General features: G+C 41.8%; 1 protein-coding gene across 1 annotated transcript in view; it reads left to right on the top strand.

Moving 5' to 3' along the window:
- Nucleotides 1-5,447: 5,447 nt before the first annotated feature.
- Nucleotides 5,448-19,836, top strand: part of LOC103140789 (small conductance calcium-activated potassium channel protein 2-like) — an 80,078-nt gene continuing 65,689 nt past the window's right edge. Inside the window, exons 1-2 of the mRNA XM_016673417.1 lie at nt 5,448-6,037; nt 6,666-7,786. Of these exons, the coding sequence (XP_016528903.1) occupies nt 6,692-7,786 (1,095 nt within the window). The 5' untranslated portion in view covers nt 5,448-6,037; nt 6,666-6,691. The remainder of the gene's footprint in view (nt 6,038-6,665; nt 7,787-19,836) is intronic.

Raw genomic sequence — 19,836 nt, 5'->3', positions numbered from 1 at the left:
GTGAACTTGTTTTTTTTTGCATTCACTGCATTTCTTTTTGTTATTTTGACCAATTCTCATTTTCTACAAATGAATAAATATATTTTTGCTTGTAATTTCAGAGACTTGTTGTCAGTAGTTCATAGGATAAAAGAACAATGTTCATTTTATTCATTCACCTAAAATAAGTAAAATCAGAGAAAATGGTCATTTTAAGCAGCCTCTTAATTTTTTCCAAAGCTGTATTTTTCAAAAGTCAAAAACTAACATTTTCACAACAAAATCACACAATGCGAGATGGATGCCAGAATAGTGAGTAAGATCATTTTTCAGACAATGTCTTTAATTTTCCCAGATCGTTGACCCCATGACTGGTCATCATGGGGTTTGCTAAAGCTGGCTGATCACCTCGCTACTCGCTCCTTACTGCTTATTCTTTTTTCTGTCTTGTGTCAGTGTTTATGTCCTTGTGGGATGTCATGGACATTCGCACGTATTGTTTCAGGTAGTTTTTACAAAACTTCGCTTTTACTAAATCCCTTCCCTTCCCAGGGGTGTTTTTATTATAATGTCATAGTTGCTGTATTGAATAGGAACAGAAAAATAACTTTATTCACTGCTTTTGCTGTTGACGGTTGCACTTTTCTCAGAAGACCTTCCTGTATTTTATCACACTTCTTCTCTTGAGCCTCTTTGGCTCATTCCTTTATTTTTTCTTTTTAAAACAACTTTTACCCTGCTTGGTTCTCTTCCTCCATTTCCTCCCCCACCAACCTGCCCGTTGGTTCATAAAGAAGTGTGATGTGATTTATACAGTGTCATTTCCTGTAGCTCCGATGTGGCTTTAAACTCAGAGGGAGATCAGAAAGACAGATAGATCAGCCGGAACAAGGGCTGCTTTGTGTACTACAGAGTAAGTAGGCATAGCAACTGCCAGCTCTCTTTCTTCTTATTCCTGTTTTCGATTTTATTATTCACTTTACTCTTTACTTATTTCTCCCATTCATATTTCTCACAGCGCCAACCTTTTCGTCCAGAATGCCGATCATTTCTCCTCACCGTCACCCCCACCTCCTGCTCCAGACTCTCCATCCTCTGCTGCTGACCACTAACCTTGACAATATTAAGACTTGTGAAAAGTATACAGTGCGCCCTGACACCATTTCTATTTTCTGTCACTTCTAATCTCCCCTTGGGCTTCTGGCACACCTTTTTCCATTTACTGCGCTTCATTGTGTTGTCAAACTGCGTCTCGGTTGCTTGTGCTCACCTGAGCAACCCTGCTGCCAGATCACTGAATTATACCAGAGATGTTTTTTTTTTCTTTTACATGATGGTGTTTTTGTCTTAACATGTAAAACCATAGAGAAATATGTCAGCAATATGGATGATCTGACCACCTTCCACATTCATATTCATCTATGCATTTTTTTTTTCTTCCTTAGGGTGTAAGAACCAATTTTTTCACAATCTATTTTTTTTTTCTTTTAGTATGGCTAAGATGACTAAAGAGTTGATGTTTATGTGTCTTTATTTGGGGAAAATCTAACAGAAATGTCCTCTTTAGATTATATAAATGCATGAAGAAATGGAGAAAGCGGCACATCCGCCGACATCAGTGGACGGAGGTGGGAGCGAAAGACACGGTGACTGAATTCAGCAGAAACTTCGCACGTAGCAAAATGAAATGAGCTGAAAAACATAAAACACGGTTTGTTGTGTCTTTTTGAGGGGGCAAGTTAATTTTCTAAACCAGCATACTTTTATTGGATGCCTCCCACATAGGATCTTCTCCACACAAGTCCACTGTTCTTTACTGACCTTATGCTGCTTTAGCTGCTTTTGCCGCTTGTTGGTTTCTCGCTCATATTGTTGATAAATGGGAGAAAGAAAATATGCACAGGCATTCATCAAATTCCTTCACATCAAGCAACTACAGTCAGTCAATATGCAAAACAAAATCTTCTTTTGGTGCTCTTGTGAAGCCAACAACACACACACACATATATATATATATATATATATTACTGCACAACATACTGACTACAGCACAGGTAGCTGGTTGAGGAAGTTAGAAAAGTAGCAGTTTAAAAGTCATTGCAAAAACATTTTTTGATTTAACCTGAACAGGACATAAATGTTCATGTGAATCCCCATCAGGGTGCATGATTACTGCAGCAGCTTCCCCATAGACCTGCTGGTGTTGCTAAGAAGGTTGTCTCAATAATGTCAATTAATAACTACCATTAAAACAGGAATTACATTCCATCAGTGTTATTGAAATTAGCAGATCTGCTGAAATCTAAGATGGTACAATAAGTGTAGAAACAATAGTTGATGCATGATAGACTGAGAATACTTAATGGAAAAAAGCTAAAAATAAGTGTATTGTCTGTTATGCTTTCTGCTCAACATACCTAGATATAGACAATTAGACATCTATAATAACCTTTTCAACCACAGTTGGTTCATCAGTGCACTGAATGGTTCCCCTCCAAATATGTGCAAGGTGATGTAAACTAAGGGAAATTTTATTGGAAAAAGAACATTTTGTTTGTTATTTTTTCACCTAAATTCAATCGAGGTTGCCTACACCAGATATACAGTGTATCCATTCATTGCTTATTAAAAAAAAAAAACAAGAAAAAAAATAGATATGAATCACCTTACATAACACAACCCTTACATCGTCTGCACTTATCAGGCTAAATAAACAAGTATCTTTGATCTGATGGCTTGCACTTGTGATCTCTGACCTTTCCTTGGGCCTCGATTCCAACAATTTCCAGCTTGTTGAACCAGCCTCTCTCCATCGCTGACCCATCACGAGTGTGCCCTGGGCAGATGCATCAGATTGCCACGCTTATTTGAAGTCATGAGGAAGAAATAAATGAAATTATCCAACTTCAGATTCAGAGAAAAACAGCACAAAACACACGAAAAACAAACAAAAAAATACAGGGCCTGGATTGAAACATGAGTTCAACATTGAAATTGTCTCCAAAAGCAAGGTGTTGCAATTTGGTGGGATTCCTGTCTTCAACTTCACATGATATTGTCTTTACTGATGTCAAGTTGCATAATAAGGGTACAGCACAGTAGGTTGACCTGTTATACAGAAACGGTCTAATCTGCTCCCCCTCCACCTTTATCCGATTAAGGTGCATAAGGTATGTTGAAAAAAAAAAACATAACGTGAAATGAAACAGATTAGGTTGGATAATGTAGTGTAATTATGTAGGATTATATTAAATCAGTAATGTTATAAGATAGATTGTGCCTTTAGGTCATATTAATAATAATAATACAAATGGGAGATTAATGAGGGGAATTAAATGCATTCATCCATTTTCCATAACTGCCTAATCCTGTTAAGGGTGGCGCCGGGAGTTGTGCCTATCTCCAGCAGGCAGTGGGAGAGCAGCGGGGGTAAACCCTGGTCAACATGTGCGCAGGGATAATCACGACTTATATCAAGGTAGACTCACCAATCATCCTGATATTATTTCTTCCGCATTATGAAGAGCAACTGGGACGACGGAGAAGATGAGAACTCCATATTACAGACCCCAACAGGAAACTGGCGCCGGGAACTTCTTGAATTGAAGGAACGACACTGGAAAATAACACGCCGTTTCCCAAGGCAGAGACCACGTTTGTATGCGACCTAAATGTAGAATCTACTTTTAGTTCCCACTTCCACTTAAATCCACTCCAATGGTGGTGTAACCTTTAAGTTTGGGAGTTGCACATTTTGAAGCTGGTATTTTTTGTTTACTCAACAGCTAGCAGTGATTTAATCAAGACTGAATGTTTTTCCTTCCAACTGTGTCTTGAATAAATAGCGCTAAATCGTTTTTAAAGGCAAGCATATTTTCCTGACTTACTTATTAAGTCTGGCAATCATGTCTGGAGTAATTAAAACTTAGCAGAGTTGGAAAGGATAGACCAATTTAATTATTTTTTCTTAAAAGCGTCTGAGTTTCAAGTTTATTCTTAACAATGGGACAATGCATACTAAATACACAAGGCTATAGCCAAGTGATTAATTTCTATTTCTCGTCCCTTTGGCAGATTGATGTTAAAACAGAGATAATAAAAAACAAGGATGGAAATCAAAGATGTAACACTATGAATTAAGACATGTATAAGCGACCATAAATACATGACTGTCCAAGAGTTTTTTTTTGTTCTTCTCTGTTGATTTTCTCTGTTGTTTGTCTTTCTTCCACCTGTCCATCCATTAGCTGTTTTGGGAAGTCAGTTCCAGGAGGGATATCCCAACATCTGTTTTCCTGTCTCTTTTTCGGAGATCCAAAATTACTCTTATGCCAGAAAGGAAAATATCTACGCTGTGGCTTGCGGGTCTTGTATTGGAGTCCAATAAGGCTGAGCTAAAGAGGAAGACAATTTTGCCTGTTTGCATCAGGGATCTTGTTCTTTCAGTCATGATTCGTCTTGTGATCATCACTAAAGGTTGTAATGTAAATTGACTCGTACAATGCCTTCTGGCTCAGCTCCTACTGTACTGCAATGAAATCTTGAGTCTATTCATCTCCTGCTCCAAGTATCATCACTCGTAAACAGAGGAGAGCAGTAATAGTTATATTTACCCGAGTCACGTCTCTGTTTGAGGAAAATACTGTTTTTCCTCTGTTTGAGGAAAAACAAGGAGACACCAGGAATCAGAGGGACTAGCACTTAAAATGTTCCCCTTTGTGAACTATGGCCTCTGACGAGAGCAAAGTCAAAGGGCTCTAAAATCTCATCTGAATTTTTTGGGGCTCTCTCCTGGAGCCGGGCTTGTTAGAGTCTCTGCTTCAAAGGGCAGCAGGAGGTCACCGAGAAGTGGGCCCACCTCCTACAGGGAGAGATGTTGAGTCCGAGCTCGCAGGCAAGCATCATTATAAGCTGGCATCTGAGATCTGAAAAATGCCAAATGTTGACTGATTTAAACTAGCGTGAAATCACGACAGAATCTAATTACGTGTCTTTCTATAAGATTAATAGTGAACATTTTCTTTTCTTTACCAGCTGTCCCATTATTTTGGGGAAAAAACAAAAAACAAAACAAAAAAAAAAACTGCTTGGCTATTTCTTCAAAGCCAGAAGCTCAGCTTGGCCATCTGGGACAGAAGTTTTGGTATATTTTACAAGTTTAACTGGTGTAAAACCAGTAAAAAATAAAATAAAATAAAATAAAATAAAAATAAATAACAGGTGTTATACGCAGCCAAAGGCGTGGTCCTCGCCTACAATGTGGTCTCAACGGCACCAAATGCCACATCGCCATATGGATAATGTTTTCTGAGGTTCCAATGAAAATAATAATTACCCAGAAATAACCAGGGTACAATAAATTAAACATCCGTTCGGCGGCCACATCGCGCGCATATCCTGCCACCTGTTTTCTGCGCTCGCTTCAGCGGCCAATGAGGAAGGAGCGGCGGCTCTGGAGGCGGAGAAAGGACGCAGAGAAGTTGGAGGAGAGAGTGGGAGACAGAGACGGAGAGACGGGGAGCTGGGGATTGAGTGTTACAGTCGCTGTTGTCACATATTTAATCACAGTCTTTACTGCTCATCTTTGGATTATTAAATCACACCCGGGCGAGTTTCTCTCCCCGTTTCCGTTTCTCTCCGTTTTGCACATTTCGTTGACGCGCAGCCACAGGTTGGCCCGATTTTAATCCAGTCACCAGTGGATTATTCCTCCTCATCATCATCTTCTCCCTGAAGCGGGATAGAAATGGGTACCGCCGAGAGATACGCGATGATCGTTTTGGGGGAAACAAACTGAACATTCAAAGTAAGGAGGAGGAGGAGGAAGAGGAGGAGACATTCATTCATTCTGCGAAGAAGCGACGCGCAAATTTTGTCTTTCTTTTGGTGAGACGAGGACCTGTGGAGGGGCTGAGAGGAGACGGAGCGGAAAAAAAAGATCAGGGGGATGGCTCTGACAACATGAGAAAGAAAAAGTGTGGTGGTCCTGTTTTTCAACCAGCCAGTGATTGAACGCACCTAACCTGGGGGGCAAGGACCGTGGGAGAAGAGGTCGGAGGTAGGTAAGGGGGGGGGGGGGGGAACAGACGGGAGGGGTGGTGAAGGTATCTGGTTATATCATACTGAAAGTAGGTTATTGCATTTTGATCAGTCGCCGGCAGCTGATCGCAGCCAACTTATGGTTAACAGAGCCTTTGTTGCAGCCACGCTTCTCCTGCGAAGGCAAATTGACAGATGTGAAATTGTTATCCTCAGAGTCTCTAAGCTTGATCTGATTTTCATGGGGGTAAAGCCAGAGGATTTTCACCCCCCCTCCTCCTGACTGACAACATCAGTGTAACACAGATGACATTTTATGGGAGAGATTTCTGGGCGAGCTGTGGGATGTGAGAGAACAAGGAGACACCGGGAATCAGAGGGACTGAGGGTTGAGAGAGTGGCTGGCTGGGCAGCTGACTCAAATGTGACTAAAGGAATAACATTTCCTCCAAATTATGACCGCCTCACTGCACTCTATTGGCCCTTTTTGTCACACACACCCAACATTTAGAGACTTGCTCCTCATTCGTTTTGATCTCAGTCCTTCCCTTTCATGTTTGTCTGTTGTTCTGTTGTGTTGCATGAAGAAAAAAGTGGCTAATCATCATCTGTTTGTGTTTCTTCCCCCCCTGTGTGTTAAATTGCAGTCAGGTGCTTGGCCACAGCTCTGACTATGGAGCCTCCCCCTTCTCTGAGCATGGCTCTGCTAGGAGGGAGCGAGGATGAGGACCAGCGCTTCCTCCTTCCTCTGGGTAGCATATCCCATCCCTCCACGGCTGGCAACCAGCCAGGATCGAACCACTCCAACCACACAGGAGCTTCAAGTATCGATCGCCTGAATGGCAGCACCCCATCGCCGTCCTCCGCCACGCCCAACTTGCCTCCGGCGCCCCTCCCTAAGTTACCTCTGTCCTCCTCCGGAGCCCAGCCTCTGCCTCCGCCCATCCCCAATGCCCTGCACCCCACCAGTACCCCTCTTTCGTCCTGCCTGGGTTCCCAGCACAGCCTGAGTGGAGACAACTCCCCAGTCTATAATGCCCTCTTTTACTCCTCCCACTCGCCCTCCATGGAGCGGGACAGGGACAGGGAGCGTGAGAGGGAGAGGGACAGGGGCAGCAAACACAGACAGGCCAGTCCACTTGTCCACCGCAGGGACAGTAACCCCTTCACAGAGATTGCTATGAGTTCCTGTAAGTACACAGGTGGGGTCATGAAGCCCCTGAGCCGCCTCAGCGCCTCTAGGAGAAACCTCATCGAATCGGACAGCAGCAGTGAAACCAAAGAGGGTGGCGTTTCGGCTGTTGCCGGGGCAACGGCGACTGGCGGACATGACAGACAGCGAGACGCCCCTCCCACTTACTCAGAGACCCAGTCATCTACTCACCAAGCCCCTATCCAGAGCCCCCCAGAGATTGTGATCTCCTCCAAAGAAGACTCGCCGTACCCCAGACGAGGGTATGACATCACTGACTCCACGTCCAACCAAATGTCCATCTACCACCAGAACCATGCACTGGTGGAGAGTAGGCGGGGACAGTCCGAGCGGGGCAGCAGGCAGGGAGGGGTCGGGGCAACGGGCAGCGGGGCCAGGGGCAGCACCTCCAAGGCCCCAAAACGAAAGAACCAAAACATTGGCTATAAGTTGGGGCATCGCAGGGCGCTGTTCGAGAAGAGGAAGAGGCTGAGCGACTACGCCCTCATCTTCGGGATGTTTGGCATCGTGGTCATGGTGATTGAGACTGAGCTGTCGTGGGGAGTGTACAACAAGGTGAGTATGATGTACCTTCACATGGCGACAAAATGTCAGACAGGTTACTGCCGATTACATGAGGAAATTCATACAAAAAAATTGTACGTTACACACATTGCAAAGCAGCAAAATATTAGAAGGCAATACCAAAAGGGTTTCCTTTGTGGGCTGGTATGATTGGTATTCTTTCCTTCAACGAGGCGAGTGAACACGATCGCTAAGAAATTGAAAACCAAATAAATTATTTAGTCAAAATCAGCAAAAATTGTCTCATGATAAGTGAGCATCATTTTTTGTGTACTGTTATGTTTTTAATTCCTTTTTTAAAAAGAAATTATTAGCAGCTGTTGAATGTCTGGACATCAGAAAGTAGACTTTGGACCGAAGATAGCACCTCCAACATTTTCAAGCCAAATATTGTCATAATGCTAACAAGACTGTGCACACTATATATATATATTACCTGTGGTCCTTAATGCAGATTTTTAGACACAACATTAATTTTTGTCCTTTTTCTAAGACTAAAAGGAAGTATTTATATACAAATAAATTATAAGCTCTTAATATGTCTTTTACATGAATATGGCGTCAACCAGCATGAAAAGATAAAAAGCTCCTCTTATATTTGCTTTTAAGAATATAATGTGTCTTACAAAAATGCACTGATGCTAGTTTTAGCCAATTACAATTTATGTTTGAAAAATATTATAATAGCTAACCTTCTTTTCTAGTATTTCTCCCATAAGAGCTCATTCATTGGAGCAGAGACAATGTCACACTGTGTGTGTCTGTAGAAAAACAGTGTGAAAACAGGGTTTCATTCATTTAAAATAAAGACAAAATGACTGATTTGTTATTGTAAATGGCCTTTAGCATTTTATGTCAGCACTTAGCGCAATTAGCATGATTAGCATTGTTGAGTGTAAACATCAGTCTCTATGGGGCCTTTTCCATCAAACTGGTTCCAGTGCTTAACTGGTACAAGTGTAGTACAAGCACCAGTTCTTTGTCTTTCCACAGAGATAAACCCTGGCTCTAGTCCTGAAAACCTGGAACTATCCCAGCCCCAATTCCCCGCTTAGCCAGCAAAGCTAAATTCCTCTGAGTTTAGTTTTTTTTTTTTTTAACAATCAAATTTAAAAACTCAAAACCCTGGAAACGTTTTGCTGAATCTTGGATTAGCATCAGAATAAGAAAAGATGACCATTACTTATTTTGCAGGTGTTTCTTTTGAAATCGTCTGTATTTTACACCGAGTCCATAATTTCAGTTCCCGACTCAGTCTTGTACCACTGTGGGTCTTTTAATATATCCAGTTGGTTAATAAATGATGCTATAAAAGTTGTGTTTAGCTTCCATTTTTCAGCCCATGGTACAGAACAGAGATCAGCATCAGGATTGATAAAGAATGAAGTAATTCTTATTGCAAGAATAATTATATATTCGTTTGTTTAAATTGTCTCAATGGACTACAGTCCTTCATAAAAACAAAGAATGAAACAAGGGGAGGTTCAGTGAAATAACAAATGAGATATTTATAATGGTTTGGCTCCCACTTGACTCTCAGGTGTTGGAAATGCCAAACATAAAGATTAAAAAAAGGTTCTAGTGAAAAACCTTCTAGGTGGAAAAGTCCAACATATGTTTTCCTTAGAGGATGTAGATCCTACCCTCAACTCTTAGATGTCTTAAGGGTTACAGAAATGCCCTAACCCAGCTTGTTCCTTAACAGGCAGAGGTCTAAGGCGCAGTAGATATAGAACAGAGCAGCTTTGCTGTAATGCATTCAGCCTTCCTGGTATCTGCTGAAACCGGCTCCGTGTCAATTCACTGCTTTGCCAATTTGACAAATTGTTCCCAACGCCGGTATGAATTAATATTTTGTGGCAGATGGCTCATTTTTGTATCTGAAAAAAAAATAAATAAATAAAAAATCTGGTACAAAACGACCAAAACTGCAAAAATATGAAGTGGTGAAGAATAAAATACTTAAAACCTGCAGAAGCCCAGATTCTTTATGAACAGCTGATATGCTGAAGATGTGGCTTCCTTTTAAGTACCTTCCTACGCATTTTGCTTTCTAGAAACATGATGCAAAACTTTTGAAATACTTCTTTAATATGAGAATCAACCCTGGTAATATTCCACTGAACTCCCACATCATGTTTGTAGTTGCATTCGCCAAGGTCTATTTAGAATCTCTAGTATTAACTTTTCTTGTACTGTGTATTGTTTTTGATCTATTTTCCTTTTGTATTGTAAGTAACCTGTGATGTAATTTTGTCATTTCAATACTTTGGTCATTTCATATTCAACTTTTCAGTGGAAAAATCTGCTACCTGCCATTTAAAGTAGGGTGCAAGGAATGTTTTACAGGACATTTGAGAATTGATATAATTAATTGTGTCTGTGATGCATCTCAGATACTTAAATAGCTAAACAAATGAACTAAAATAGTACGGTACAGTTTAGTCAATATAGTTGTTTCAAAGGCATGTAATGAAAGTAAAATGAGACAAAATTATAAAGTCTTAGTATAACTGGAGGTGTGAATTGGCAAATGGGTGAACTGAGCTGGAGCTCTTGGGTCTTGCAGAGAAAGTCACCATCCAGGGTACCCTCATCTCGATGGGTCAACAATCAAGTTATAAAGACACATTTAGCTGACAAGATGAGGCCTTTAGCCACTTTCTTTTTTTAAGGAAATTAAGTACGCCCAATTTTGTCTTCACAAATGAAGCAAAGGTTTCACAAATCTGTAATCAGTGTGGATGGTTTCAGCTCGATAAGTGTTCTTCATTAGCTCACTGGGTCAACAAGAACTGCTTTCCTTCTTACTTCAAACCAGGAGTCTCAAGAATAAACTCAAGACCAAATTCAGGAAATCTTGGAAGTGAATCTTATACTCTTAAAAAGCACATTTACTCCCCTTCAAATGATAATTGTAATGTTGTGGGTTGAGCAGCTGAGTTGAGTCGGGTTGAGTATCCTCTCTAATGCAGTTTATTTGTTTACCAAATCTAAGTAGTGGTAGGTCCCTCCTCGTGCTCGTCAACAGCTCGGTCACACACTGCTGTGGAATGGCATGCCATTCCTAGAGCAGCATTTGTTGCAAGTTTGTCACTCTGGCATAAAGACAGCATGCTCCCACAAATATTTAGTGGTGTCGAGGTCAAGAACACCACTAACGCAACATCCACAGCATCCAAGTTGTGGATGGTGTGTTTGATAAACCCTGCAGTATTGGGGGAACTGTTGTTATTTTGGAGGATGCATTAGTTCCCAGTTTGTGATGATGTGGAATTGCCACGATTGCATGAGTGCAATCCTTAATCTCAACTCGACTTACAATTGTAAGCAGACAACAAGCTTTCCAACACTAAGATTCATTCTCAAAACAACAAAAAAAAACACCAAATTGAAATTACTTTAATTTTTGTGTTACATGGGCAGAGGGTGTCCAATTTAAAGCACTCACCTTGATTTCCAGAGCACAGAATATTAGTTTAGACTTAACCTGACCAGACAAAATCACAAGCTCACAGCGACTGGTTTGCGCTTTGCTGGACACACTTCAGTTTGACAAGAAAAATATAGTGCCAATTTAACACACCCGAGTGAGCGGCCATATTTACCACTTTGTAGCTTCTTGTAACTCTTCGCACAGTCAGACCGGCTCTGCACACACACGTTGGAGGAGCGTTGTGCGCCGTAACGACCAAGCTTGACAGTAGCTGCTTCCGGGTGATGTGATGCAACGACACAAAGGACATGAAGGGCAGATAATCAGTAGGAGGCCAGGATCTCATTTGTCTGTGTAATGGCCAGTGTAATAAGCTGAACTGGCCCCTGGCTGTTCTTGTGTGTTTATTTTGGGTGTGTATGTGTGTTAGTTAGCCTCCCAGTGTCTTGTGCTCACCTTCCTGATATCCCTGCCCTCGTCCCATCCTTCTCTTTTGGTCTGACACATCACAGAGGGCCGGTTCTCTTTATCTAATGAGCCGGAAACATTACTTCCACAGCTTGTCACAGAAGGATCATTGATCATGTAAAAAGATGTGGTGGCGTCATGTGTGTGTCTGATTTACAGGTAGCCGGTTAGATGCTAGGCGTGCTTCGCGTCCCTTTCTCAACATGTGTGGCTTCCAATTTATCGTACTGGGCACTCTGGGATGGGATCTGCCTGCTCTGTGCTGCCAAGTTTCTCTCTTTTCTCCTCCCCATTGCTGCAATAAAATCACCGTTTCAAAAGCAGTGTCTTCCTATTAATGAAAACGTATGGGCCTGATTTTGTCTTTCAGTTCCTCTTTGTCTTTTTCTCCCCGCTTCTCGTCCGGCAGTCGTCCTTCTCAGAGGAGATGGCCGGCACTTTCATGTCCTCTTCCTCCATCTGTCCCCTCTTTTTTATTTTGAAATCCCTGTCCGTTTCTTTATCCGGGCTTCCTTTTATTCCTGTATTTCTTTCATTATTCTTTTTTTCTTCCTCTACTTCGCTTCACTTTCCCACTCCCTCTGCTTCCCTGCTCTCGCAGTGGGCGTCAAGCTGGGGGAGTGTGATCGGAAGAGAGAAGCGGCTGAGTGAGAATGAAAGTCTGTGGAAGGATAGAAGAAAGGAAAGGCGATAATGAAAAGCCTGATTTAGGTTCTTAAGCTACAATCAATGCGGCCCGTCTTAGACTGGCAGTATTGTCTATCAAAACAAATGAATGGAGATGCCGTGTGTTTGAGCAGGGTAATGCCAGCTCTGTCACCTTAATGAATAATCTATAATCACTCTTGTTAGGAGTGGAGTTCAAGGAAAGCAGGATAAAAACAAAAAACAAAAAAAAAACAAAGTTTTCAGGAAAGCCTTCTCCAGGGTAGCACCCAGACATCTAAATGTGTTCTGGCAATTAGTTTTAGTTTGATTTGGTTTCAGTCCAGCAGATACTGGAGGACCATCAAACAGCTCAAACACTCACTTAGATATCCGAGAAGGACAGAGGCCCACCGGTTGTTGTGGTGAAAAATGGATGGCAATCATCGGGATGAAAGTGAGAAGGGAAAGAGAGACGAATGGGAAGGGAGCCCAGAGAAAGGTAGAGAGACGTTCGTTCAGCTGAAACCCGTCTGAGGGTTTGAATGATTTCTTATATTGATCTCTGAAAATCACTCACCCACACAAGGACTGTCCACCCCCAGATACATGAACTCACAGTTGCTGATTTTATTTGATTGTGTTTGGGCTGCATTTTGTGTTTTATATTTACTTCTTGAGGCGGTGTGGAAAAGTCCGATCTCTAGTAAGCGGTTTCATCGCAAAAACCCTTCGGGCTCCATCTCGGCGAACTAGAAATCTCAGTCAAAAAATGTATTTTGATTCAGTATTTAATTACAAAGTGAAATTCATATGTTCCACATGTTTATTTTACACAGTGGTATGTTTAATGCTTTTATTTCTGCAAATTTTAATCTCTACAACAATCAGCTTATCGTGTGTTGTACATTATATGAACGCAACGCTTGAGGCTGTGGCTCTGCTGAGGTTCTCAGGAAGCCCAGTTTGCGTTTCTCATTTTCCTTTTAATACTTTGCTGGTGAATCCAGCACTATAACACTATGGTCACCATGTATTGGTACCATTGGTAGTATAGGCAGAAGTCCAGCTGGTAATTGAAATCAATTTGTTGGCAGAAGACAGAATGGAGTGCTCTAATTATTTTTTTTTTGGTAGACTTGGATTTTTTTTAACCACATTTTTTTCCTTCCTCTTAACTTTATGCTAACATGCTTGCATACAGGACTCTGTAAACACCCGTCTTCTTTACAGTGAAGTCTGGTAGCTTAGCCTCTTTGTGGAGAATGTCAATGACTGTTTGCTTGACTACTGTCTGTAGTTTCCCCCATGATTGTTTGCCATATCATAGCTTTTTTTTAATTGTTTTTGTTATTGGTCTTATATATCATTCAGGCTTTCTGAAAACTGAATTTTGGTTTGCTTTTAGCTGTAAGCCATCACTACTAAAACACTACTATCTAATGTACGAGATTCAACTTTTTAATTGAGTTAATGAATAATAACTTGTGGATGATAGTTTGATGCGCCGAGTTGCACCTGTACCTACAGCATATTCTGACAACAGTGTCCGTGTACAGTCTCCCGCCGGTGTGTACATATCTCTCAGAGCTCTCTTCAGGAGGTCCAGCTGCTCGATTTTGCTCCCAAAAATAGAGACGAAGAATAAGACTGGAACCGAGTGGGGTGGGCTGGATTTTGCGGAGCGAATATTTGGATGGATAAAGCGAGAGAGGTTAACTTTGGAGGACACGTTCTTCGTGACTGCGAATGTTGCAAGCGAGCGTATCAACAGCTTTTTCCGACTCCATCAGCACATTCTGAAGTCAGTGTCCAACTCGCTGCTTCGTGGCCTCCGTCTTCAAGCCCGAGCACCGAGACACGAGATCCGCTCGATGAGTTCTGGTCGCAGGTTAAAGAACTGTTCTCATGTACGGCAGGCAGCATGAATAATTGAACTTGCTGTCAGGCAAAATGGTGACTTTTCACTTACAAAGCCAGAAAGATGAAAGAGCAGCGCAGAGCCTTTTATATTCTCTCTATAAGTTCTCTTCTGCACTGTACATGTTAAGAGTTCCAGGCGCTTTTACTTTTACATCTCCTGCTACCTCCTCTGCACATTTCTGTGGGTATTTAACAGCTACGCGAGGACAGTTCTTCACGTAAGGGCATCCGTTATTGATTTTAAGAATATGGGGGAAATCTGTGCGAGAGCAACCAAGGATCTCGCAGACTTTGGACCTTAGCACGTCGCCTGGCGGTGTCAGTTCAGCCGACTGGCTCCACACCCCGTTCCAGGCCTGCGATGCAACGCGGGCTATTCTGAGAGAATGCACAGCTGTTGTCAACCACACCTGTCACATCGTCAGCGCGCTCACTTTGCACATGTGTGACGCACGGGACGGGCTAACAAGTGGGAGTATGAGCTGGACTTGATGTTGCTCAGCACACGCATCACAAACTGTTGCATTCGGTACGCTGTGTTTTTGCGGGGGAGAAATAATCTACATTTTTTTTTATTTTGAGAATAAGTTTAATGTCTCATGAGCGTAACATGATATGCAAACAGCTGTTATGAAGCAGTACATGTTTCCCTCAAAGTGACCGATTGGCTATTTCTGCTTCTGAGGAAGAAGCCAAGCCAACGGCAGCTGACATGGATGAATAATTGCATCACGCCCAGCTAAACCAGATTTTCCTCTATATGACCAAGCCAAGAAAGCATTAAGTTATTGTTCGCCCTGAGAACAAAACAAAACAGACAAAAAAAATCAATGTAATGATGATTTATACACCTACAGCAACTTATTTTCAGTTAAATGTTTCTTCTTTTGTTGCTTGGCTACCTGATAGTGCATGTTGGCAATAAATTTAACAACTCAAAAGGTCAAGGTCCGGATCTAGTTACGGGGATGCGTCCATATTGAATGAGATATAACACTGAGTTTTTGGACAATGAATGGGAAAAAATTCAGAATTTAAAATAAAATAAAATAAAATAAAAACAAAACTAGCTGTGATGCTCAGGAACCCACCTGGAGTCGGTAAACAGCAACTAAGTGTGACACTCCACTTGTCTGAAATAAAGTACATAATATCCTCTGCCTTTATAACCTGACTGGTCCTGTCTCTGTCTCAGTGCTAACACTGAGTAGTTTTTAATATTTAATGTAGCTACTGCATTATGATATGTTTCTAAATGCACACGTCTTTCACTCTCTCATTGGAGACGCAGCTAAAATATTTAGCACAAACAGGGAAGGGAGTCGTTAATAAACAGATACAGGAGCTGCTGCAAGCGACAAGCACAGCTGCGTCTACTGAGTTCAGATCGCCAGGAAGCGACGTGGCACAACGATGGGAGTTTACTGGTTTAATCAAAGCGGAGGGAGGGGGAGGCAATAGATGGAGCAAAAAGGTTGAACTTCATCTGGGGAGTCTCCTGATTGTCCGGGAGAAAGAAAAGTGGTGATGAACTTTTCATCACCACTTGAAAAGTTCATCACTTTTCAAGTGGTGAACTTGAAAAGTTCACCACTTGAAAAGTTCAAGTGGTGAACGGGATGGAAAGTTGTTTTAAAGGAAGAAGAGGAGGGAAAGGGGGATGGGGATAAGGAGAAAGAAGGGATGAAAAGAAGTTATAAAGAGAGAGATGAGTGGGATGGAGAGGGGTCATGCAGAGAGTGATGAGGAGCAAAGGAGAGATGAAGGTGGATCATAAAAAATAAGGATGAAGTCGATGAGACGGTTGAAGAGCAGACATGAGGATGGATGAGTGCCAAGAAAAGGGGTGGTGAAAAGGGTTGAGGAGAAAAAAGTGGGATAAAAAGGTGTCATAAAGAGAAATGAGGAAGATAAGCACAATTAACAGGCCTCACAAAGAGGGATGAGAAGATTAAATAGGCAAAAAAAGAAGGATGACGAGCATGAAAAGACAGAAGAAGGAATGTGAAGACTGACGAGGAGGGCGTGGCATTAAATTTGATTGTAAAGGTCGAGAATGAGAGGGAACGAGGCAGTAGAGGAAGACGAAGGATTGAAGGGATGAAAAGTGGTTGTGAGAGGAATGAGGAGAATGAGCGGAATAAAATGGACTGAGAGAAAGATGACATGAGAAATAAGGCGGGATGAGGAGGATGTGTGGGACTGTAATGGGATGACTGGTCATTTAGAGGGTTGAGAGGGAGTCGTCCAGATTGACGATTTGGATGAACAGGCATTGTCAAGAGAAATTAGGACATCTGGTGAAGTTAACGGTGGGTGCAAAGAAGGACGAGGATGTTAGCTGGTAAGAAAATGGGCCATAAAGAGGGACAAAAGTGTAGCAGTTAAGAAAATGACAGATGAAGAGGATAAATGCAATGAAAAGGTGACCTAGAGCAAAACAAGGAGGATTATTGGGTCAAAATCTAATCTTAAAGAGAAGATGATGAGGAAGAAAAAGACACATTCAGTACATGTAGGATTCATTTTTACCCTTCATTTCTTTGAGACTGAGCTTTAGCTCTGTTGTACATCAGGAGTGTTTAGCTGCAGTCTTCAGAGACTGATGTCCTGCAGATTTTAGATGTGTACCGGCTCCAAACCAGCAGACTCCCCAGCATGTTATCAACCTGCTAATGGCCAATTCATTTGATTCAGGTGTGTTAAGCAAATTAATGGCTCATTCATTCGAGTCATTCATTGGGTGTGTTGAAGCAGGGAAATACCGAAACATTATAACCTGAGGACTGACTCTGGACTCTTCAGCTCTGCATTAAAACTGATGGTGTAGCTGCTGTTATTTTTGCATCTTCCTCTGTTTCCGAATGGCATCTCATTTGACAAAAACTGTTTTAGAAAAAACAAAAAAAAAAAGCCACGAATTAGTTTAAAACCAACTGTAAAACATAATGCAGTTGTCCAATTCATTCACTGCGGTGTTCTTCCACGTCCTCTCTTCGCTCCCTCTCCTTTTTCATGTCTCTTAAAGTGAGTGTTTATGTTCCCTCCCTCTGGTATTTCTTAAATATGTCTCCATTTCCCCAAGGGGGTCATTGCCGTCTCAGTCGGCTTACATCTCCTTCACATGCCCCTCTTCTGCTCGTACGCCATCCCTCCATCACCGCCTTCGCTGTTCAATCTGTGACATTTCTGGCAGGCATTTACTGGTGGACCTCCCTGGACCTTTCTCTGCTTGACCACTTACTGCGGCTGTGTGCTGCTTTCAGGCGGTACATGATGATGATGATCGGGGAATTGAACTGCCATCATATTCTTTAAAGGGGCTATCAGCCATCTCAGCACTTCTCTGTCCTTTCGCCTCCCCACCGTCTCCGCTCCCCTCCTCGCTCGCTTCTTAGGGACTTCAGATCCCTTAAGTCTCACCACCAGTAGGTATAAATATCGCCATTTCTTCCTGCATAACAAGGCTCCCTCCGTCTGTACGTGTGAGCGTGTTGGTACACATGGGTGTGCTAGAACTTGCATCATCCGGCGACAACATAAACACTCATGTCATGGTGTGTACACCATCTCCTGTGTGTGTGCACATGTGTGAAGTGTGTTTGTCTTTGTGTCAATTTGTATTCAGCTCTGTCAAAAGTAAAACCCATGGATGCACCTGCTGATGTGTGAGCGCTCACATCGCTCTTTTTCTGGATTTAATTGAGTGTGCATGGGTGTAATAGCTTATTCCAAAGTGAAGTCAAGTGTGTGTGTGTGTGTGGTCTGCGTGCGTGCGTGAGTGTGTGTGTGTGTGTGTGTGTGTGCATTTATTCTCGTAAGGTGCAATCGCTTTTCTGCCTACTGCCTGTTTCCCTGGAGACTGATTGCAAGAAGGCATCACTCTGACAGGAGAGAATCCCAAGGCTAAGTCATTAGCATGCACACACACATGGTCATTGATATTCATTATAAGCATGTGCACCAGGCGACTTATCTCTGCTAGTCATGTGTTGTAACCGACATGTGCAGAGCATCGCCTTTTGCATTTGTGTAAGTGCTGTTATGGGGACGGCTGGGGAAAGCCCTTCAGATCCTACCTGTGTGTGCATGCGTGTGTGTGTGTGTGAGTGTGTGTGTATGCGTAGTTGTGTCTGTGTAGGCAGATGCGTGGCTGCCTTCCAGCCAAACTAAAGAAGCTGAAAAAGCTCATTATCTCTGCATGCTGTCCACCAAGTCAGTGATCGATGCATGCTAATCGCACACTTACGCACAACTGGGGTAAGAAGGAAAATCCACATGGTTATAACAACAAATGCACATGCTTGGGAATATAAATATACTACAGTGTTTTTAAAAGTTGGGCGGATGCATGAAATCTCTTCAGAAAAATAGAGATTACCGATCAAACTGAAGGATATTTTAAAAGAGCACAACAGAATGTTTATTGTTATTTAAAACATTTTTGTTATTTAAATGATGGCAGTGAATGGGGCACTGGAATAAGACTGGACAGTGTAAAAACAAAAACAAAAACAAAACTCATTTAAGTTCCTACCTAATCTGGAACAGTCCGAACATGTTCTGCAGGTGTGGATGTGTGAAAGGAAATGGAGTATGGAGCTGTCATGATCTGTGGTCTGGTGAGGTGAGGGAAGACGCAGGCAGGCCAGGATGAAGATGAATGATGGTTTAATAATGAAATCCACTGAACAGAACAACGGGCAGCAAGAACGTAACACGCCGAACAATAGACTAGGAACCCACAAGAGACAAAGACAACAGGTGGGGTTAAATACGCAGGGAGACAATCACGAGGAAACAAGGAACAGGTGACACTAATCAATGAGTAGACAGGACGACACAGAGACACTCAGAACACAAATCTAAAACACAGAAAAACTCAAATCAACCTAGAAAAACCCAAATCCTAACAGGAACAATGTTTGTGTTTCCATGCTTTACTCTGGAAATGAAAATGTTTTCTGAAATGCAAATGTTTTCTGCTACCATCCGTCCATCAACATCTACAGAACAGCCAGTTTATTTCTCGAAACAATTAGGTCAAACTACACAAACCCACCTGATAAAATGCAAAAGGGTGTCACTTGATCAAAATGAATAATTTATTCTGAAAAATTCCAACAAAAAAAGTATTCATGTCAATAAACGTGTGATCAAAATTAAAAGTCATATTTATGAAGACGTTAACCAAATGGCTTTGTCATGTTCTTATTGTCACAGTTCACTCTTTTTTTTTCCAATTAAAAAAATCAGATCTTGGAGACACCACTTGAAAATCTCAAGACCGCACGATACACTGTTTGTACAATTGTAAACAATCACATCTGTCAAAACAGAGCTTCACCTGAGAGAAATTGTTCAATCTAGGAGACATCTTCAGGAAAGAATATTAAAGAAATACACACAATTGACAGATTTGGCAACTAGTTCCACATGTTTGCATGCCATAACTTAATCAATAAAACTTTTATTTCTATTGGGAATGACTATTCAGCATTCATAAATACATTTCACTTTGACTGGCACCACATAAACAAATTATAATGTCATAAAACAGCAGAAAAAT

Source organism: Poecilia formosa, unplaced genomic scaffold, assembly GCF_000485575.1.
Source record: "Poecilia formosa unplaced genomic scaffold, Poecilia_formosa-5.1.2 Scaffold77, whole genome shotgun sequence".
NCBI classification, from domain to species: Eukaryota; Metazoa; Chordata; class Actinopteri; order Cyprinodontiformes; family Poeciliidae; genus Poecilia; species Poecilia formosa.
This window is presented reverse-complemented; position numbering and strand designations above follow the sequence as displayed.